The following is a 23,928-nucleotide window of genomic DNA, read 5'->3' on the forward strand; positions in this document are numbered from 1 at the left end:
AGATAGTGATTTGCTAAAGTTTAGAACTTGTAAAAAAGAAAATGGAAAGAAAAGCCGCAGCCGTTTGACGGTACAATTACCAAAGCAGCAAAACTGACATTTCTCTGATACTTTTGTCCTCCGTCCACCATTTGTTAATATAAGAAAAAAAATGTGTTCATATTTGAATTTTGTCGCGATGTTACTTAAATTAACATAAATCATACATTATTTTTAAGTTTCTTTTTTTTACAAACTATTAAAAGAAGAAGAAGTTCAATTACTTACATAATTTACGTCAATATTTTAAAAATTAATTTAAAACTCATGACCCCCACATAAATGACAATATTAGATTCTTTGTACTCAAACATAAGTTATACGACTTAATTAACCCTTCTTTCATTAGTGTTATCTATTGCTTCTTCTTTTTTTTAAATAATAAAGTTAAAAAAATTTAAAACAATAGAATGAAGCTGTATGACTACAACTTTATTTTAAAATTTTGATATTATACTTTTAAGATAAAAAGTAAAAAAAATATCGTTTCTTGTATTATTAATAAATGTGAATATATTAATGTTCATGTGTCACTTGCTCGACAGTGTAATATGAGAGGGAAAGAGTGTGATGAGTAATAAGGAGAGAAAGAAACACTAGAAAGGAAAAATGATGAAAAGAAGCGATGAATAACTAATCTTTCTACTTTTTAAAAGAGTATAATGGACAAAAAATATGAAAAATCATTCCACTTTTTAAAAATTTCTGAGTGTAATAAACAATAAATGTGAAAATCTTTCATAAATGATTAGAAAGTACGAGGACTTTATTTAAAAAAAATGACAAATGTTCAAATTTAATGATGTGTGAAGAAAAGATAGTTTATGTGGTATTATTCTTTTTGAAAAGCACTTAACAGCGGAAGAAGAGCTACCCAGTAGCACTTTACAAAATATCAAAGAAGAATAATACTCAAGAAAAAAAATATAGACTAACCATTTTCTCCCCTCTCTCACTATTCCCTTTGACCTATTTATCTATTTGAGTTTCACTCCATAATTATACTTGAATTTGTTACTCTCTCTCTTTACGATTTTATTATTCGGTGCCAGTTGTCCCACCTTCTAACAGAATGAGAAACAATTTTCAATTCACTCATTGCCTCACTTTTGTATATGACAGAGTAACCAAAGATATATACAAAAAGTAGTAAAACATATAGAAGTTGAAATCTTACATGGTATAATAATCCTTACATAGTCTTTTTAGATGGTATAACTTTAATAAATATTCTTCAAGAGAGATTTTTATGATCACAAAAAGACAACACTCTCGTACATGCTTTAGTTATGAGAATTTTCAAACGTGTAATTTTTTGTAGCAGCATATGCAGGTCTCATTTTAAAGTTGTATTAAATGAAGTTTCATTTATCTTTTAATGTGCATTTGATGAAGTTTTTGTTTTTTTTTTTTTCTTATCATCGATGACGAGCTCTTTAAGCAATTTGTTTGTCCTTCTTGAAGCATAACACGATTTAAGCTCCAGTAGACTCTCAAAGAGAGTTTTTATAAGTAGGTATATACGTTATTTGTTAGATGAACCTTCTAACATTTGTTTTGTGCTAGGTGAAGCTCTAATATTAGTTTTGTTTTGTTTGTTATGATCTGTCAAGTAAAATTTTATAGAATATAAAATTTGTGAGGCAAATTTGAAATGCAATTAAGCGTTGCAAAACCTTTAATGGAAACTATTTATTTACAAAGTTCACATATAAAGCTTTTATATATAAAGTTTGTCAACAACAATTTTAAATATGAAAAAGGAAACAAATTATTAGTTATATATAATTCACTCATGATACACTTCTATATTTTTAAATTATATTTGTTTTGAATTGTTTCCTTATCAAGAAAAGTCAAAAGTACGAAGTTGATACAAGATTAATCATTTCTTTATCAAGCTTTTAGACCAACACCCATCAAAGATGAAAAAAATATCATATCTTAGAAAAAGAGATGAAACAACAATTATCTCTAGAAGCCTATATAAAGGAATCAAAGTCAAAGAGGAACACAATAAATAAAAATGAACACTACATACAAGTTACATAACCTACCGGTATTTGAGTTTCTAAATGCTCTATGTGGGTGGGTAAAATCTTTGTGTTTTTTCATGTTATTAAGTTTCTTAGTGAGCTTATGTTGCTCTCTTTTTGAAATTTGTTTCTTTTATGATTACGTGAGGTTCTAGACTTAGGGAGAGATTAAAACGAAAATCAAGAGTTGTTTGTGCACTCATTATATAATCAAAAGTGATTAATGTACTTGAATAACTATGATTAATTTGTGCACTTGGAACCAAAATTGATTTGTGTACTGGTTGTAATCAACGACACTTGACGTACTTGTTGTAGTCAATTAATTTATTTTATTAATGGAACATTTCAAGCTTTGTCTTAAAGAAGAATTACACATAACATCTGAGTTGGGTAAATCAGTATAAAGTGATTTTTGTGTTATTTATATGTCGAGTCTTCATCGAAAAAAGTCTAAAGCTCTATAAACCTTCCTTTCTTTAACCAATTATACTAACATGAAGTACATAATATAAATAAAGAAGAATGTATAGGCATAAATGTGAAATTTGTTCAAGCCAATAAACTGAACGTAAAACAGATAACAACCACGAATCTCGATGAATGATTCGAGAAAAGAATGGAAAGGCATGATCATTACCACAAATATCAATGATAAAAAAGTGGTTATATGTGATCCAACAGAATTCAATGTTAACATAGATGATGGAACTTCAATAATAATAATAATAATAATAATAATAATAATAATATTATTATTATTATTATTATTGTAAGAGTAATACTAACATAAACAACACTGATAAATCAAGAAAACATAAAAAAGAAATATAATAATTAAAAACAAAACAAAAATATTACAAATTGAAATGTATTACATAAAAATATAACACGTTAATACGACAGAATGAACCATATAAAGTTTATTTAAAAAAAATATGAGTACTTAATTCAGAAAAAATATACGGTAGTTGCCATAAAAAAAGCTTCATTATTTTGAATTTCGAATTCAACTTTTTGTTAACATATTTTTGTACTTTTTTTAGATTTCAAATTTCAAATTCAAACACTTTGTAAATGTATATTTAGAATTTCAAAGTTGACGATATAAATATTAATTTAAAAAAAAAAATTGAAATTGAAATCAATAAATAGTTTTATATCTTTAAAAATTTAAAGAATTTATAACTTTCACATTTTAGTAAAATAGTTATTGAAATTATTTATAAATTTAATATAAGTGTATTACAAATTTAAATGAAGTATTACTTCTAATATTTTATTATTTACTTTATTTTTATTTTATTAATTATATCATTATATCATTATTTATTTATTTTTGTATATCATATTTTAATTTTATTATTATTAATTTTTATTGTTCACATATTTTCATTAAATTTTTTTATTACTTTATTTTCAGATTTTGTTTCCATCTTAAATAGAAAATTTGATTAGAAATCTGTAAAAGTTGTTTAAAGACCTTAAAAAAGTATATTAAGAAGACATCATATTTTAAAAACCTTTTAATTAAAATTTATTTTAAATTCAAACTTTATTATCATATTTTTAGAACTTTTAGTTTCATTAATATACGTTAAAATAATTATAGAAATTATTAACTATATCACATGCATTACAAATTAGTACAAAGGTGGGATGAGAGCTTCGGAGATAAACTTACAGCTGAGCTGTTGAACAAAAAATTATATCAAGGGAATTCGTGTCACCGGTTGGAAGAAGTTTCATTCTCGTCATTATAAGAGGTATTTTGAATAATGATATAAATTTCTAGAAAGGTGAAGAAAATAAAAATCCTAGAAACTACTGCATGAACTAATAATTCCTATAATTATGAGAACAATCTAGAACTACCTGAATTTTAAAAGTAGGAATTTGGAGATGTTAGTACCAATGGATTAACAACTATGGCAGAAAAAAACATTACATTCAGGTAAGCAGTTCTATTGAAATATTCAAAGTTTTGATTCAGGCGTGACTTACCAAAAACGTGAATCTCTAAATAATCTCAGAAAAAAAAATTCTGTCGACTGCAAAGAAATGGAAATCATAGCAGAGGCTCAACGCAGTACTACAACTACAACATAAAACCCTTAACCCAGAGAACATCATTTTCTCGGTAAGGAGGGCTGAAGCTTTGATTATATACATGTAGAGCCTATTTTGTGGTGCAGAGGAGTACAATAATTATAAACATTAGAACAGGCTGAGAGAGAAATAACATTTTTGCACGATTTTGATTTTTCTGTGGAAAGAGGACAATAACTTCGTTTTGTTTTGTTTTTTCAGAGGAACCTGCAAAAGAACCAGCGTATCGGTCAGTCCCACGTTTTCCTCTAAGGGAGCCACTGACATCTTTGCATGCACACCATTTTTTACTTCCTAATCGAAATATAATATGCATCAATTTATTGATAGTAAATCTTCACTAACTAATTCAATTAATATTAATTATAATAATATGCGGATGAAATAACATACATGTGTGTTTTAATGAAAGAAAAATCATAATTTTTAATTAGTATTATTTAAATTTCAAAATAAAGACAATTTTTAGTTAGTGAATTAAAAATTTGAATAATGTTTAATTAGTATTTATATTTATTATATGTTAATGTAATAATATTTTGATTTGTCATTATTTCAAACTTTTAACAAAAAAAATTTATTTGTAAATTAAAGTTTTTTTTAATGTTTAATTACTATTTATATTTATTATGTCTTAATGGTATAATCTTGTATTTGTCATTATTTAAAACTTTTAACACATTTATTATTGTGAATTAAAAATTAAGTTAATGTTTAATGAGTATTTATATTTATTATGTATCAAAGTCTGAAATTGCAATGCAGATATATAAGACTCCTGTAGTATAATATTGTTGAAGTGTAATATTCATTTACAGTCTTGTAACATAATAGTCTAACAGTCTCTATATTTTTTATTTTTTCCAAATAAATTATACTTTATGTTTTCTTAACATTTTTTTTATTGATCCGATCGGACGTCATTCGGCATCCGGCATCGATGATTATGAATTAATTTGTTGTGTATTGTTTTGTTATTAAAGTAATTATTTAATGTTAATTATTAAAATAAATTGAACTAATACATGACACTAATGCTAACACTTAACATGATCAAGAAAACATAAAAAAAAGAATAAAAGAAAAAAAAAATATTACAAATTGACATGTATGACATAAAAATGGAACGTAACAGAATGAACAGTATAAAGTCTATTTTAAAAAAATATAAGTACTTAAATTGAGAAAAAAATATACGTTAGTTGCCATAAAAGTGGTGAAGTTGATTAAATCAACTAGATATTTTGAAGCAGTTGTTTATGTTTTGCTAAGGATAACAAGTGGATTCTGCCCCTAGATGAAAAGAGGAGTCTTTGCACAAGAATGAGACTTGAGTGCTAGTAAAATCCTTGATAAGTGTGATAATTTCCTGTTTCTAATGTTTTTTGATTACACCTCTTTTATGTTTTTATTATAACATGTGGCTCGAAGTGAAGGATACATTATTTAAAGGATAATTCGTGGTCCTTAATTGTCATGCCTTAACTGATTGAGATCTGAAAGTCGTGATTTGTTAAGATTTAGATTTTTATAAAAAAAAAAGAAAAAAGAAAAAGCAGGGAACTACAACACATTAGTTATAAAAACAACAAAATTGATAGATTCTTCCGCCTCCCGCATTTGTAAACCTAAACCAATAGCTATGATTCGAGTTTTAAAGAAAATGAAGTTATTACATGTTTTAGGTGTCTCCTTCGCCGGGTTAATTGTCGTCACAGCCTCAATCTTCCTACCACGAGCGAGGATGGTGAGAGAGCAGAAGAAGTTGATTCCACTGCTAAAAAGACGAAATCTAACCGTCTTATAGAGATTGAAAAGTTCTCCCACTACGTTGGTATATGATGTTTAATCTGTGACTTTCAATCTTTCTGTTCTCTCCAATGAAATAAGCTAAAAGGAAAATACACATATATCATGATTTTATGTACATATATAGTCTATTATATATCTGTTTTTTCACTTTATCTAACTCCTTGTCACATTATATAACTTATAAATTTATTATTTTATTCTTTTTATATTAAATCTTCATGCACTTTTTCAGTGTCTATAATATATGTTGTATAATGTTTTCACTATCTTATTTAGTTGATGTGGCTGCAGCAAGACAGATTGGATTTAAAGATGCTAGTGAGGTTCCAGTATTATGTATATTGGCCCAAGACCTTTTGAGAAGATCCAAAGAATGTGATGAAAATATCTATGAATACATTTGTAGTGTCAACGGGAGCAACGCTTATTCTTTATATATGAATCTCATGGATGAGTTTGAGAGATGCGTTAACAGTTATTTAGCATTTCACTGGAATCAAGTCACACATGTCATTAATTTGGTATTTATCTTATCTTACCTTGTTCGTTCACCAATATATTTTTTTTTTCTTTCAAAAAATATATATAAAGTTCGTGAACAAATTATGAATTGATAAATAATAAAGTTGATGTCACCCTTCCAAAGTAAATTATACGTTAATCCTAACTTAATATCTATATATATATATATATAGGCTTTAAGTGTTGAGTCTGGACATACGAAAAAGTTCAAGAAAATTATATTGGCAGCTATGAGGTAAAATTATATTTTCCTTAACTTGTACAATATTTTCTAATATAGTTCAAATTAATGTCACGATAGTGTGATGGAGCTAAAAGTTTTCAAAGTTTTAATGATATATATTTCTTAGTATACATATATTAAATATTTGTTTGGCTATATTATGGTGTGGTGTTCACAGAAAACAAAGGTTTGAAAGAGAAAACAAGAATATTCAGGTGACAAGAAGGTTGTCTACTTCGACAGAAGAGATGAAAGCAAAAAATGGTGACATGGATGAGGTTATACCCAGCGAGAGGAGTCCGATTTTACTACTTATAGGGGGTGGCATGGGAGCCGGAAAGAGTTGTGTCCTTGAAAATGTTCTCAAAGGGTATTATCACTCAACTTATTATCATTCTTTGACACTAATAGTTTTGCAAAATAATAAAAAGTAAGATGATGATGAAAACACAAGATTTACAAGATACCAATCCAAGTATTTGACACGTAAATACGATGATGATATAGAGGATGGATCTCACTAGTTCATTCACCGTATAAATTAATTTGATTGATGTTTATCTTGTTATAGAATATATAGGATCACAACAATCTAAATTCAATGTTGAAGTACGAATTAAATTTTATGTTCTAACTTAGTTTCAATATTGAAGTAAAATTATTTATACCTATCAAACGGCTTTGACAGAGCACTTTGGTCTCGAGAAGCTACAAATGCTGTGATAGTTGTTGAGACAAATGTCTTTAGTGAGACTGAAATCATATATATGGCCCTTAATTCAAGAGTTCACCATGATGACATGCTCCAAACTGCTGAATTGGTATGTTTATGTGTGAACACTTGCATGTTAAGAACTTTCATGTTCATATAAATTTAATTTTTAATTTAATTAGCTATTACAAAATGATCGAGATATGTTAGATTTTCTTATTAGTTAATTTTACTCAAAATTTGAACAGATGCATCAATCTTCCACTCATGTTGCATTATCTAAGCTTGTGACAGCTCTAAATGAGGGTCGGGATGTGATCATGAATGATACCTTATCATGTGAGTCATTTATAAAGCAGACTATTGCGATGGCAAGAAATATTCACGAATACCAATACCAAATGGGAGTAGGGTATAAAGTAGCTGAAGATGGGACGGTCACCGAAAATTACTGGGAGAGATTACATGACACAAAAGAAGAAAATCAATCAAAGGAAATTTCTAATGGAAAACCATGCACGAAAAAGCCTTATAGCATTGCGCTATTTGGCGTGGTTTGTGATAGTTATCTTGCTATGGTTAGAATCATTAGGTATACATGCTTGTGAGTTGTACCATGTTACTAATTAGGTAATTTGTTTTATTGGTTTGACGATTAACATTCACATTTGAATTTGACAGGAAAGCTATAATAACAAGGAGCGCAGTGAACATAAATTCACAGTTGAAATCTCACAAAATGTTTGCTAATGCATTTCCAAGATACTGTAATCTTGTTGATTACGCCAGACTCTGCTGCACAAATGTTGTTGGTCGTTCACCAAATGTGAGAGTTTGATTTTACTTTGTGAATATCAAAATGTCATGGAAATAATAACTTGTTTGTAATACATAACAGACTATAAGGAGCATATTCGAAAATGAGGATCGATGGGGGACGTGTATTAAAAATTACAAATGCTTAAAAGTGTTAGCCGATTTGAATGCCAAAGCTGATTCCGTCTACGAACTTCACAAGGAACCCAACCCCATAATGGAACCTCATTCTCTTTGGAGTAAGATTGTTGTTCTATCACCCTCAAGGAAAAGTGATAAAAAGGATTTGAGGGAGTCCATTAAAAAAATAGAAAAATCATTCAAAAAATATAACCAAATTATTGTGTAATGAGTAGTATTCAACTATCACTATAGGTTTTGAAGTTTAGTTTGGTATCTGTTAGTAGTATGGATTTAAGACAGGGAAGATTATTGTATTCTTTTCATGCTAAAATCCACAAGTAAATTATTTGATGCAGCTTATTAGCTTTATAGATTAAAGATCCTCAAAATCAGTAATATCCCCTCTAGCATAACCATGTTCGTAGTCATCGACCATGTATAAAGTGACCTGTGGAATTAATTCAATTCCAGAGAATTTCATACGAACAAAAAAATACACATACATCTTACGAAAATTGCATGCTTCCTATTATCTTTCTGTTGAATGGTGTGGGTCAAAAACTTTTGCTGCCAGCGTGCCAACATATATTAACATGTACTCAAAATAAACTTTGGTAGGTTGTAAGGACATATATTGGATGATTGGATTGTTTCTGGCTACAGAAACCAAGGAGTGGTCTTATGCGGAGGAAATAAATTTTTATCAGCAAAGATTGAGAGCATCATCTCATCACTGCTCATAATAATAATAATAATAATAATAATAATAATAATAAATCAGAGCAGATGTGAAGCGGTGAAAACTTAGAGAGCATCACAAGAAAAAAAAATAATGAGAGTAGTAAAACAACTGCGGCATGTCAACTTGTTAAAAGTTCAGAACAGAGAATCTGGTAAGTACTTTAATATCCAATAACTAAGTAAAGAAAATTGCACTGTTCTTGTTCTTGTTCTGGTGTCATATTAATTCTAGATTACCGGCATCCTTCACCATTGAAACCCAACAGTCTTGATAGATAAATGCTATTGAGCTCCAATAACTTGAGGTATTTAGCCATCATATTTCTCTGATTTCTCAATAGCCTTCCTCAATTCTTTTTGGTCTTCTATTCTTGAAGGTGCCAAAATTATTTCACTCCAAATGGAACCGGATTCCATGACGGTGTTTGGTTCCTTGTAGAGGTTATAGATGCAATCAGCCTTAACATTCAAATTGGCTATCCTCTCCATGCATTTAAAATCTCGAGGATGCACCAGTAAATCTTCAACACCATCTTTCCATCCTATGAGCTGCAATGTATTCTAAAAGTTATTTTCATGACATTTGGCACAATAAAACCAAATTTTCACATTATAACTGAAATTGTTAAAATAAAATTATTAAAATTTACCTTTGGTGGATGATCGATAGCATTTGTAAAATAAAGCCTGGCATTATCGACAAGCTCACAATATTTTGGAAATGCACGGGCAAATCTTTGATGAGATTTTAGTTGCGCATTCACCCTTACTGCTCTTCCTGTCGCAATAGCTCTCCTGTCAAAATTCCAATATGAAACGTTAGTCGTCAAATATACAAAATCAATTGCTTAATGAGTAACTTAGTAAATATGTATATACCTAATGGCTCTCACTATAGCAATATAGCTATCACAAACCACGCCCACTAACTCAATCCTGTAAGGTTGTCGAGTGTTTGATTCTCCTGTTGGAGGAGTTTCCCCGTGTTCATCTTCAACCCAATAATTCTCAATGACAGTCCCATCTTCATTCTCTTTATAGCCTTCCCCCATTCTATATTTGCATCTGTGAACATTTCTTGCCATAGTAATGGTCTGTTTTACAAATGGTTCCCATGACAAGGTACTATCCATGATTACATCTCGACCTTCATTTAGCGCTGTCACGAGGAGAGATGATGCAGCACGGGTAGAAAACTCATGCACCTGTTCAGATCATATTTGATAAACATAAAACTGTTATTAATTATAAATAAGAAAGAAGATCTAACCTATCTCACATATTTCATAATATTTAAATTAAAAAAAAAATTTACTCAACATAAACTTTTAAAATATGTGCATACACAATAGTCATAAGTTAAAAAAAAGTACAAATACAAATTGAAAGTCTTCGCACAGAAACATACCGTTTCAGCACTTTCCAGCCCCTCATTATGATCACGACCCAACTGAACGGTGGTGGAATTAAGAGCCTTATATATGTCATCTTTTTCTTTAAAAGCATCTGCCTCAACTATCACAGCATTGGTAGCTATTTGTGACCAGAATGCTCTGCAAAGCCAGTATATAAGTATAAATAATCAAATTTATAAAGTAAAGTCATTATATAAATATAAATAATCTTATTCAAATTTATAAAGTAAGTTGTAAGAAAGAATTCTTTTCATATTTGAATATTATATAATAAATTCTATTTATAATGTTGTAGCTCTCACAATTTCTCAGAGCTAACAGATTTTATATTATAACAAAAGAGTCTACTACATGCCTCAAGAAAGAAAAGTATTCAGCAGCAATACAAGTGTTTACTTTTGATATGTTATGGATAAACCGGTGGACAGTAATAGATGGCTATATTTATGACTAAATATGGGAGGGTGCAGGAAGTAACTGCCTAAGTGGATTTTATTTACAATCTTGTAATAATTCTCACCTATGCTTATAGCTAATGATAAAAGAATTAGCACTAAAAAAGCATTTACTATATGTCTAAAAAAATCATTCAGTAATATAACTAATTATTTGATGTGCTATTATTGGATCGTTGCATCATCATTTTACTTGTTATTCTTACCCATCATTTTTTTTATTATTTTGTATTGAGATAAATTTTATAAAACAATCAACAGATAATCATCATATATTTTAATAATATTATAGTGTAATAATTCAATAGGTTGAGAGTTACTCCTTCAGGATGGCTTCACGGATGGTGCTTTTTCCAGCCCCCATGCCACCTCCCAGAAACAGCAATACTGGACTCCTCTCAGGTAAGTTCGCGGGCACCATTTCTTGATTACACTGCAGTGCTTTCATTTCTTCTACTAAGGTAGAGAATACTCTGGTTACTCGCAAACTCATAATAACTCTTTCAAACCGTATTTTCCTGTAGACACACCGTATTAGCATATTAGCAAAGTATTAAGTACAACAAATATTTAGATTAATATGTATTCTCTTACATGATTACATAATGCATTTCTCTGCATTTCTCACATATTTAGAAACATATGTTCTTAAAATTTCAAAAACTTTTAGTTTAACAATATTATGAGATGCTATTTTACAAATAATGCAAGGATTAAAGAAAATAAAATTTTACCTTGTAGCTGCCAAGATAATTTCCCTCAGCTTTCTTATAGGGGGAGACTTCACGCTTAAAGCCTACAATCAACCCATCAATGGAATAATTAATATAGTAAGTTTAAAATATATATGACTGTATTTGGAGATTTAATATGAAATTTCAGATTATCATTGCATGATAGCAAAGCAAAATAAAATTCCCAACCAGTCTTAAGTAAGAATGTAAGGAAAAAACATACGGATAAATAAATACTAAGAGGAGCTAAGATTTATACTTGATTAATAATAGATGGAGCTTGATTCCAGTTGAATGAAAAATAGCTTAGGATGCATTTTTCAATTTCATCTACAAGCTTTATATATAGGGAATCTATGTTTTCTCCGTTGGAATGAGAAATATACTCATAGATTCTCCCATCACACTCCTCGCTTCTTTTCAAATAGTCTTGGACCAACGAGCATAAATGTGGAACTTCTTCCGCGTCTTGAAATCCCAGTTGTCTTGCTACAAATGAATAACACCATATAAAAAACATTACCATGTAGGTTAAAGGAATTGAGAACCCAAAACGAACTTACCAACATAGTGAGAAAAGCCTTCTGTTTTTCCAGATTTCTTCTTAGGAACGACCTTCTTCTTCTCTCTTTCTTTCCCACCACTCTGGAGGTACGAGAAAGCGGCAGCGGCGGCAATTAAACCGGCGGAAACAATTAGAACATCTGACAACTTCATTTCCTGTAAAACTGTCTCAAGTAATGAGAAAATGAAAAAACACTACAAAAAAAAATGTGTTTTAGTGATCACCCATTTTGGTCGCTAAATGACCAAAAATCGGTAGCAAATCGTTTAGCGACCGAAATAGAGACTCAGATGGTGAAATACTGCAAAGATTCAGATGGATTTGGTGTTGTTCTTTCACAACTACGTTATCGACGCTACAACCAATAATTCTTCCCTCGACCAACTCTTTCCAATCATCGACAACGTATTTAATTTCTCCTTATCAATTTATTTATTTTGGATTCCGATTTCTCTTCGTTACGTTGTGTTTTGTGTTTGCAGGATTTGGTGTTGAAGATCAAGCATGGTGACCAAGCTATGCTTTTTGTTGAACTGGCTCTTCCAATACGAGCTTCTTTTCCAACTTCTTGTTGAGGCTCTCGTTGGCGTCGTTGCCAGGAAGCACATGCACGATCGCTACTTGTTGCTTCGTTGGTGCCTCCTCCTTCGGAATATGGTTGAATTTGAAAATTCTGCTCATCAATCCATTTTGGTGGTGAGTTTCTAATTTCCACTCTCGCTGTTTCAACTTATGTTTCGACGAACAACAAGTTTCGAAATAGGAAACATTTTTACTTTCAATTCATTTGGTGTAATCAATTAACTTGTGTTTGTTAGGGATACGGGAGAGGTATGGAGATTTGTTGAAGGTGTTCCACTTGCCTTCCGGATTTGGCCAACATTGTTAGTAAAATAAGGTAGTGTTGTTTTTCACACACCTCTTTCTTGTTACAAAGTGTAATGCCAGCAGACGTTCATGATGTTTAATGGTAGATTTTAACTCGAGTATTTGTTCTTTGTATAAACTTGCGATTCTAAAGATCTATCACTAACTATAAAGTCAAAATATGCAAAAAATGCATTTCAGGTAGGGAATACAAAACCCTGTGATAGGGGTATGTTAGCTAGATGTGTGTTTGTTGGGACATTCTGCTATGGTAGTGCCTACTTTAATTCTGAACAAGTGGTGGATATAGCAAGCCTAAAAAATCTTGATTCTTCCTTGCATGTGATGCAAAATTAGAACCAGATTCTTGCACTTGTTCAACATTATGGTCCCATTATATACTTTCATCCATATGACATGTACATGCCATTATCAGTGCAATGGTTTTTCAAGAATGGTGCAAATTTGTATCTTGTAGGTAGTAGTAAGGGTAAAGCTATAGAGTATATACTTTTGGATGCTACGTGTAATTATGTGTGTCTAAAACTTTGTTCATTGGAAACAGAGGAGGACTCTTTTAGGAGCAGACCACAACAAGAAGAACTGCAAGACACAACAAGCACAGATGAATTGGAGAAAATTGAAGCTCCATTTTTAGATTCCCCTGGTGCAGAAGAACTTGCCAAGTCTTTGCAAATGAAAAGAGAAGATGGTAAATTAAGAACACTTTCTAGCCATGTGATCAACTTCCAAGGGAAGAATCTGAGGATAAACATTCCCTTGACCACACCGTCCAGAAGGTGGAAACATCCCCCTGAACAAAACTAATTTGCACCATGCTGAAAAGATGATCAAAGGAGGTTTCATTGAGCTCTACAAAGGCCTAGGATATCTAAAAGTTTACAAGTAAAAAAAAAACTTGTTTTTCAGGCATGTTTGTTTAATAAACTTAATAGAAGTATAACATTTAATATGAAAAATCTTATGTTTTGTCCAATTTTCAAGAACTTGAACATGCTTGCATTTATAAAGATTCTGAAGAAGTTTGATAAGGTAAAGTGAATTAGAGGCTTCAAAGTTGATGCTACAAATGGGGTTTCAACTATGTTGTACTAAATAAACAGTACAAAACATTTCTCTGTGGTTTTTCAGGTCACAGAAAAACAAATTCTTCCCATTTATCTCAAAGTGGTTGAGAGTTCCTATTTCAATAGCTTAGATAAGGTAAATCTCAGGCAAACATACACTAAAAGTGCTTCCTAGTAAAATATTTGAGTTCCATCAAATAGACTGATAAAAATATGTGTGATACCATATCAAATCATGTCAAGAGTTTGGCCTCAAGTTATGCTTGCACATGAATGGTCACCAACAATCTCAAGTGGCAAATAATCGTATGTTTCATTTGTGTACCACTAGATGACCTTGAAGCATGCAAAATAAAAATTAGATATGGTTGTCTGTCACTTGCACAAAGATTTCTTTAACTTTTTGAACTAGCTTGGCTTTGTTTGCTTATTACTCAAATGACAGGTGGTGAAGTTAGTAGATGAAGTTGGCAGACGAAGTTGAGGAACTGTTAATAAAAAATTTTGTTGAGGAAAACTGAAGATAGGCCATGAAATACCTTAGACCAAGCCAACACAAAGAATCACATGCTGTAACTTTCTTCATTGGTGAGTTGCTCTCAGCCAAGTATTGGTGTTTTTTTACTTGCACTTATTTTTTGTGTCTTTTGCTTGCCAATCATTTTGGTAGAGATCTTTAGTCTTGTTTTCTTTGTGACCATTGGTATAAAAAAAAACCACAATATGGAACCTTTTAAGGCACTAGGTTCACGAAAGGAATGGCACTAACTGGCCCACTCTTTAGTGGATGGGAAGTACAAGTCCCATTCTACTCTATATATCATATTTAAACCTTATGCAGGATGAAACTTAAAAGGCCCATCTAAACATATAAGGGAAGTATCTCAATGGTTCTTTGGCAATGGTGCCTATGTGGGTTTCACTAACAAGATTATGCCCATGTGGGTTCCTTTAGTGCAATTATAGCATCTGTTTCATCATTTCTTTATTTTTGCAAGCTAAAAGCAAGAAAATAGAGTCAAATTTAAAGTTCCATGACCTTATTAATTAATTCTAGGTGAATTTATGGAGTGAATAGATACAAAATTGTCAAAAGCTTTTTACTCTAAAGAATGCAGATTGAGTTTTCTGACCCAAAGACACCTTTCTTCACTTCCCCAAGATTCCTCCCACCCACACTACACCATTTCCTATTATTTGTGTTTACACGTCTGCCAGTTTGACTGCTGCAATTGTCAATTCCCTCCCCGCATCTAGGTTTTATTTGTCATAATTGTACTACATAAAGTTGAGAAACTTTTTCATTCCACTCGTGACATTCTTAGTGAAGAGTGATTGGTCCTTCTAAACTACTCACTAAGATTTTTACAAAAGTAAATATTTGTATTTAAATTAAAGTTAACAAAGGATGGAACTTGGTATTTGGTTTTATATTTACAAGAACTGTGCAGTGCATAATTAAGATTGAAATGTATATTAGATGTTGCCATTTTTAGTTATGGTGGTATTTGATATTTCTTATTTCTAAATAGATAAATTAGGAACAATTTTAAAATGTAAAAAAAAGGCAATTCTTAACATTTTTTAATTCTTACAAAATAAGATAATTGGTAACATTATTTAAATATTAGCAAATACATAGCTAACATTTTTTTTTAAATGTTAGAAAATGTATAGGTAACATTTGTTAAGTGTTACAAAAAATTTAAATTGGCAACATTTTTTTAGTGTTAGTAAAGATGCTACTTAGTAACATTTTTATAAATGATACTAAAAGTACATAAAAATGTTGCTAAAACCTTTTGGTAACATGCACTATACATAACATGTGTATAAATGTTGCCTTTGCAAAGGACAACATTTTTTTAGCTTTTAAAAACATTTTTTAAATGTTATTAAAATTAGTATATGTATGCAAAATTACTACAACCTAAAAGTCAATAATTTATTTTAAAATTTTACGTAAATAAGAGCCTAACAATATCAAAAATGAAATGAAATAACATGTAAAATTTTATTATGTAATCAAATATTAGGTAATAACATATAATTAACACATAAAGAGTGAAACCAATCTTCAAAACACAACATTTAATTAAAATATAAATTGAAGATGAATAAGATAAAATGTTAACTCAATAACTCACCTCTATTGCAACTTAGTGAAACCTCACAAACAACCTTCTCCAAATAAACTGTAAAAGGGAGAATCCAATATATATTTTAATTAATATTAAATAGCAACTATCTATCAAGCAAATATTTACACTTTTAATTTCAAGTCATGAGTATAGAACTTTCTAAATAGAAATAAAAAAAGTGTTTATATAAGATCAACTTTTAAATTGACAATTTTCTATTCTTTTTCATGTTAATCATTTCTCGGAACAATTTTTTACGTGTGTGCAACCATCCATTGTTCTTGTCCTTTTAAATCTAGGTTCCATCAACATTTAATTAAAATTTAAATTGAACATGAGCAAGACAAAATGCTAACTTCATAACCCACCTTTGTTGCAGGTTCACAACTCTTGAATGTTACTTCTATTTTCTCCCAAGTTTTCACTAGGCAACTTAATGAAACTTCACTCAAACAACCTTCTCCGATTAAACTGTAATGTGATAGGAAAAAATTAGAGAATCCAACATATATTAATTAATATTAAATATCAATTAAACTTTCAAATATGATACAGAGTAGCCTTCATTCTATCTTTATAACATGGATTTCAAACTAAAATTTTCATTCAATATTTTTACATATAGTATAATCAAGCAAAAGGAACTCAGAGATTATGATATAAATTTTGAAGAATGTAGCGAGTACGTGAACCGAACTAGTGTGAAGGAAATTGCTGCTACTGAACCGATGAGAACGCGAAACACAGAACGAGACACGAACCACAGTGGTGGACTGCAAGAGAGCACGAGAAAGTTCGAGAGTTTCATAACACATAACCAAGTAATGAGAAAAAATGAAAAAATATTATGAACTGGAAATGAAAGGTCACACCTTTTCCGTGTTTGAAGCTTGAAGCTCCTGGATTGCTGCTACTGAACCGGTGAGAACGCGAAACACAGAACGAGACACGAACCACAGTGGTGGACTGCAAGAGAGCACGAGAAAGTTCGAGAGTTTCATAACACATAACCAAGTAATGAGAAAAAATGAAAAAATATTATGAACTGGAAATGAAAGTGTTAGGAATCCAAGTGTGAGTCTAAGTCCCACATTGACCAGAATTGAGAAAGTAGAGCACCATATAAGGATCAAGGCCCATAAACCCATTGCCTTAAGGTTTTGGGTTGAGAGTGGTGTCAGTGTCTTATGTGGTTAGGCTCATATCTCATTGGTGTGTTGTTGTTGGGTATTGGGCTCCCTTCCTATGTGGAGAAAAGGCCCAAAATTTGAGAAGCCCATGTCTCACTTAAACCTAGTGGAGAGGAGGCTATAAAATAAAGAGAGAGGCAGAACAATAGAGTCAGAATACACTGAAAGCCCTAACACATAGAGGGAGAGGTAGAGGGAAAATTCTGTTCACGTTTTTCATAGAGCTGTCGCAGTAAATTCGGCGCTGCGGATTCGTTCACCGTTGGATCGGGCTGAAATTTTTACAGCAGGTTCGGAACTCATTGCTCTTCATTCTGACCGGTCGGATCTTTGATACGAGGTCTGAGTTGGGAGATATTAATTTCGCACTGCAGCAGTGATTTGTAGAGGTTTTCCTCTCTTGTTCTTCTCTATTTGAAAGCTTTGTTGCTTTGTTATTTGGTTGGGTGTTGGCACTAATTTGTGCTATTGATTAAGACTCTTTTGTACTCTTGTTGATCATAGTGAAGCTATTTCTTTGGTCTGGACGACTCGTGGTTTTTACCCTTGATTTGAGGGGTTTTCCACGTTAAAAATCTTGGTGCCTTTATTTGTGCTTTTGGTGGTTTATTATTGCTGCTCTTTGATTATTGCTCCTCATAGATTCTTGCAAGTTAGGGGAAATTATATCCGCTGCATTCTCTGGTATATTGTTTGTTATTGTTTTCCCCATCAGAGTGGTATCAGAGCTCTTGGTTGGGCTATATTTACTTGCTTGAATGATGGAGGCAAATGCAAAGATGGTTGCTTTGAATGGTACAAATTATCATTTGTGGAAGGGCAAGATGAAAGATTTATTATTTGTCAAGAAATTGCATCTTCCGGTCTTTGCTACACAGAAGCCAGATTCTATGTCTGAAGAAGAATGGGACTTTGAGCACCAACAGGTATGTGGTTTTATTCGGCAATATGTTGAAGATAATGTTTATAATCATATTGCTAATGAGACACATGCCAGAGCTTTGTGGGAGAAGATTGAGTCTTTGTATGCTTCTAAGTCGGGCAATAATAAATTGTATTTGTTAAATTGCTTGATGAATTTGAGGTACAGGGAGAATTCTTCTATTTCTGATCACTTAAATGAGTTTCAAGGGCTCCTAGATCAATTGTCAGGAATGAGCATAAAGTTTGATGACGAAGTTATGGGATTATGGTTGCTTAATACTCTACCAGAGTCTTGGGAGGTATTTCGGGTTTCAATTACGAACTCTGCCTCGAATGGTGTTGTTTCTTTTCAGATGGCAAAGAGCGGTGCTCTTAATGAAGAGATGAGAAGGAAGGCACATGGTTCTTCATCTCAGTCTGAGATGCTTGTTACAGAAGCTAGGGGGAGAAGTCAGAAAAAGGAACATAAAGGTGGTAGAGAGAAGAGTAGGAGCAAGTCCAAGTCAAGATACAAGAATTTAGAGTGCCATTTTTGTCATAAAACTGGACACATTCAGAAATACTGTTTTAAGTGGAAAAAGGAGAACAAAGACAAGAAGGGCAAACAGAGAGAGAATGATCATGATGATGATGATCGTGTCACTACTGCTACAGATGGTGATCTTGTTCTTCTTCGTGACTTTGAGTCCGTTAATCTTGTATCTGATGAGAGCATGTGGATTATTGATAGTGGTGCTACACTGCATGTTACACCTAGGAAGGAGTTCTTCACATCTTACACTTCTGGTGATTTTGGAGTGTTGAAGATGGGTAATGATGGTGAGTCTAAAGTGATTGGTGTTGGTGATGTTTGCCTGCAAACCAACATGGGAGTGCAGTTGTTGCTTAAAGGAGTCAAACATGCTCCGGATGTTCGTTTTAATTTAATCTCTGTGCAGTTGCTTGATGATTGTGGTTATGACAATCACTTTGGTTCTAGTAAATGGAAGCTCACTAAAGGTAACTTGGTTATGGCCAGAGGGGAGAAACAATCTAAATTGTATTGGACTAAAGCTTTGGTTGCTAAAGACAGTGTGAATGCTATGTATATGGAGGCATCTTTGTGGCACCGGAGGCTTGGTCATATAAGTGAGAAAGGGCTTAACTGCTTAGCTAAAAAGGATGTGCTTATGGGATTGAGAAATGCAGAATTGGAGAAATGTTCTCATTGCATGGCTGGTAAACAAACCAGAGTATCTTTTAAGAAGCATCCACCCTCAAGGAAGTCAGAATTACTTGAATTGGTGCATTCTGACGTTTGTGGCCCATTAAAGGTAAAGTCATTTAGTGGTGCACTTTACTTTGTTACTTTTATTGATGATTGTTCCAGGAAGCTATGGGTCTATGCTCTTCAGCGGAAAGGTCAAGTACTTGAAAAGTTCAAGGAATTTCATGTTATGGTTGAGAGGCAATCAGGTAAGAAGCTGAAATGCATCCGTAGTGATAATGGTGGTGAGTACCGTGGACCTTTTGATGTTTATTGCAGGCAGCATGGTATTAGACACGAGAAGACTCCTCCTAAAACTCCTCAGTTGAATGGTCTAGCGGAGAGGATGAACAGGACCTTGGCTGAAAGGGTTACATGTATGCTTTCAGAAGCAAAGTTGCCTAAGCACTTTTGGGGAGAGGCATTGCTTGCAGCTGTGCATGTTATTAATCTCAGTCCCGCAGTTGCTTTGAATACTGAGGTGCCAGACAAAATTTGGTTTGGTAAGAATGTTAGCTATGATCATTTGCGTGTCTTTGGTTGCAGGGCATTTGTTCATGTTCCTAAGGATGAAAGATCCAAGTTAGATAAAAAGACAAGGCAATGTATCTTTATTGGCTATGGTGAGGATGAATTTGGCTACAGGTTTTATGATCCTGTTGAGAAGAAGCTTGTTAGAAGTCGTGATGTACAATTCATGGAAGACCAGACCATTGAAGACATTGATAAGGTGGAGAAGACCACACCCGAGAAAGATAGTAATCTCACTGATGGTAATCCGATGAGGTTGCCCACTCACAATTTGGAGAATGTTGAAACGGAAGCTCAAGACAATGAGCAACATGGTGATGTTGATGATCAACAGTTTGGAAGTGGAGTAGAGGTTCCAATTGATGATGCTCAAGAGGAACATGATGATGATGACGATCTTGGTGATATACCTGAATCACCTCAAGTCCAACTCAGGAGGTCTAATAGACAAAAACAACCTTCTACAAGGTATTCCTGTGATGAGTACATAACCTTGACTGACGGTGGAGAACCTGAGTGTTTTGAAGAGGCTTTGGATAGTGAAGAGAAGAAACAGTGGCTGGATGCAATGCAAGATGAGATGAAATCTTTGCATGATAATCACACTTACGACTTGGTGAAATTGCCTAAGGGCAAAAGGGCATTGGAAACTAGGTGGATTTTCAGGGTGAAACAAGATTCAAATTCTACACTTCCAAGGTACAAGGCCAGATTAGTGGTGAAAGGTTTCAGACAGAAAAAGGGTGTTGATTTCAATGAGATTTTCTCACCTGTGGTGAAAATGTCATCCATCAGAACTGTGCTAAGTTTAGCTGCTACTCTTGATTTGGAGGTTGAGCAGATGGATGTGAAGACAGCTTTCCTTCATGGTAATTTGGAGGAAGAGATATACATGAAGCAACCTGATGGTTTTCTTGTTAAAGGCAAGGAAGAATATGTGTGTAGACTAAGGAAGAGTCTATACGGTTTGAAGCAGGCTCCAAGGCAGTGGTATAAGAAGTTTGAGTCTTTTATGTGTGAGCAGGGTTACATGAAGACTACTTCTGATCATTGTGTCTTTGTTAAAAGTTTTTCTAATGATGACTTTATTATCCTGTTATTATATGTTGATGACATGCTTATTGTTGGAAAAGATATTTCCAAAATTGACAGGTTAAAGAAGACACTTGGCGAGTCTTTTGCCATGAAAGACTTGGGAGCTGCTAAAAGGATTCTTGGCATACATATCTCACGTGATAGGAGAGAAAAGAAGATTTATCTATCACAAGAGCAATACATTAGGAAGGTGTTGCAGAGATTCCAGATGGAAAATGCTAAAGCTGTGAGTACTCCTCTTGCTACTCATTTTAAACTGAGTGTTAAACAGAGTCCTTCAAATGAAGTTGAGAAGACCAATATGAGTAGAGTTCCTTATGCATCTGCGGTGGGCAGTTTGATGTATGCGATGGTGTGTACAAGACCAGATATTGCACATGCTGTTGGTACAGTTAGTCGATTTTTGTCAAACCCAGGTAGAGAGCATTGGAATGCTGTGAAATGGATTTTGAGGTATCTTCATGGTACAGTTGATATGAAGCTTTGTTTTGGAGGTGATAAACCTACTTTGATGGGTTACTCAGACTCAGATATGGCTGGGGATATTGATTCCAGAAAGTCCACTTCGGGCTATTTGATAAAGTTTGCAGGGGGAGCTGTGGCTTGGCAATCAAGACTACAAAGGTGTGTAGCGTTGTCTACTACAGAAGCAGAGTTCATTGCTATTACTGAAGCATGCAAGGAGGTGTTATGGTTGAAGAAATTCTTGCAGGAGCTTGGTTTTAGGCAAGATAACTATTCATTGTTTGTTGATAGCCAAAGTGCTATCCATCTTGGTAAGAATCCAACTTTTCATTCTAGATCCAAACATATTGATGTGAGGTATCATTGGATACGTGATGCTTTGGATGCTAAGTTGTTGGAGTTGAAAAAGGTTCATACAGATGATAATGGTGCTGATATGATGACTAAAGCATTGCCAAGAGGAAAGTTTGAAGTTTGTTGTGAGATCGCCGGTTTGGCGGTTATCTCCACATAGTTGTGAGGGGGAGATTTGTTGGGTATTGGGCTCCCTTCCTATGTGGAGAAAAGGCCCAAAATTTGAGAAGCCCATGTCTCACTTAAACCTAGTGGAGAGGAGGCTATAAAATAAAGAGAGAGGCAGAACAATAGAGTCAGAATACACTGAAAGCCCTAACACATAGAGGGAGAGGTAGAGGGAAAATTCTGTTCACGTTTTTCATAGAGCTGTCGCAGTAAATTCGGCGCTGCGGATTCGTTCACCGTTGGATCGGGCTGAAATTTTTACAGCAGGTTCGGAACTCATTGCTCTTCATTCTGACCGGTCGGATCTTTGATACGAGGTCTGAGTTGGGAGATATTAATTTCGCACTGCAGCAGTGATTTGTAGAGGTTTTCCTCTCTTGTTCTTCTCTATTTGAAAGCTTTGTTGCTTTGTTATTTGGTTGGGTGTTGGCACTAATTTGTGCTATTGATTAAGACTCTTTTGTACTCTTGTTGATCATAGTGAAGCTATTTCTTTGGTCTGGACGACTCGTGGTTTTTACCCTTGATTTGAGGGGTTTTCCACGTTAAAAATCTTGGTGCCTTTATTTGTGCTTTTGGTGGTTTATTATTGCTGCTCTTTGATTATTGCTCCTCATAGATTCTTGCAAGTTAGGGGAAATTATATCCGCTGCATTCTCTGGTATATTGTTTGTTATTGTTTTCCCCATCAGTTGTATCTCCCCAGTGAAACCCCCTCTGTAAAACCTGACAAGTGGTATCAGAGCCGATGGTTAATACCGGCTCAGACGAGTGCAGTACCAGTATGGTCCTAGTATCGAAAGTCTTCCTGGCAAGGGTCCCAGATAAGGGTTCCAGGTAAGCGTGTCCCGTTAAGAAAAAGAACGGCGGTACAGAAAAGGGCAGAAAAGGAGTACTCGTGGTTGGGATGCTTCCGCTGGAGGGGGAGTGTACCAATGTGGTTGAAGGGACTCACCCTTGAGGGGGAGATTGTTAGGAATCCAAGTGTGAGTCTAAGTCCCACATTGACCAGAATTGAGAAAGTAGAGCACCATATAAGGATCAAGGCCCATAAACCCATTGCCTTAAGGTTTTGGGTTGAGAGTGGTGTCAGTGTCTTATGTGGTTAGGCTCATATCTCATTGGTGTGTTGTATCTCCCCAGTGAAACCCCCTCTGTAAAACCTGACAGAAAGGTCACACCTTTTCCGTGTTTGAAGCTTGAAGCTCCTGGCGTTCCCTTCTCCTTCTCCGCTCCAACCCTTCTATTATTTTCTTTGTCTAAAACGCAACCTGTGCGTCTTGTCTTCTTGCTTTTTATTTCTTCTTCCAAACTGTCTTTGTCCTCTCTGTGTCACAAAGATATGGAGATAGTGATTTGCTAAAGTTTAGAACTTGTAAAAAAGAAAATGGAAAAGAAAAGCCGCAGCCGTTTGACGGTACAATTACCAAAGCAGCAAAACTGACATTTCTCTGATACTTTTGTCCTCCGTCCACCATTTGTTAATATAAGAAAAAAAATGTGTTCATATTTGAATTTTGTCGCGATGTTACTTAAATTAACATAAATCATACATTA

The 23,928-nt window shown here is 33.2% G+C and overlaps 1 protein-coding gene and 1 pseudogene across 2 annotated transcripts; one reads left to right on the forward strand and one right to left on the reverse strand.

The window, feature by feature from the left end:
- Window positions 1-5,928: 5,928 nt before the first annotated feature.
- On the forward strand, window positions 5,929-8,291 carry LOC114191371 (annotated as a pseudogene).
- Window positions 8,292-9,216: 925 nt separating this feature from the next.
- On the reverse strand, window positions 9,217-23,656 carry LOC114192622. 2 transcript variants are annotated; one of them, XM_028082402.1, is made up of 13 exons: window positions 23,553-23,656; window positions 17,271-17,364; window positions 17,096-17,171; window positions 16,767-16,869; window positions 16,405-16,452; window positions 12,301-12,457; window positions 11,997-12,226; window positions 11,738-11,799; window positions 11,324-11,521; window positions 10,542-10,686; window positions 10,013-10,338; window positions 9,784-9,928; window positions 9,217-9,682 (listed from the first exon to the last, which is right to left on the reverse strand). In XM_028082402.1, exons 6-13 carry the CDS (start codon window positions 12,452-12,454, stop codon window positions 9,443-9,445), a joined length of 1,500 nt encoding a protein of 499 aa, XP_027938203.1. In that variant the 5' UTR covers window positions 12,455-12,457; window positions 16,405-16,452; window positions 16,767-16,869; window positions 17,096-17,171; window positions 17,271-17,364; window positions 23,553-23,656; the 3' UTR covers window positions 9,217-9,442. The 2 variants fall into 2 exon arrangements, with proteins under 2 accessions (XP_027938203.1, XP_027938202.1); XM_028082401.1 differs by having other exon boundaries at window positions 12,301-12,465.
- Between the last annotated feature and the right edge of the window lie 272 nt (window positions 23,657-23,928).

The sequence above is a fragment of the Vigna unguiculata genome, chromosome 7, assembly GCF_004118075.2.
Source record: "Vigna unguiculata cultivar IT97K-499-35 chromosome 7, ASM411807v1, whole genome shotgun sequence".
Classification (NCBI taxonomy): Eukaryota; Viridiplantae; Streptophyta; class Magnoliopsida; order Fabales; family Fabaceae; genus Vigna; species Vigna unguiculata.

Excerpts from the sequence above, each read along its gene's own strand:
- LOC114192622 (XM_028082402.1), bottom strand. The coding sequence starts at position 12,454 with ATGAAGTTGTCAGATGTTCTAATTGTTTCCGCCGGTTTAATTGCCGCC. Across the intron at positions 11,800-11,996 it reads CTCCATCTATTATTAATCAA|GCTTTAAGCGTGAAGTCTCC; the intron begins GTATAAATCTTA and ends GGTTGATTGTAG. Across the intron at positions 11,522-11,737 it reads ATTATCTTGGCAGCTACAAG|GAAAATACGGTTTGAAAGAG; the intron begins GTAAAATTTTAT and ends GTGTGTCTACAG.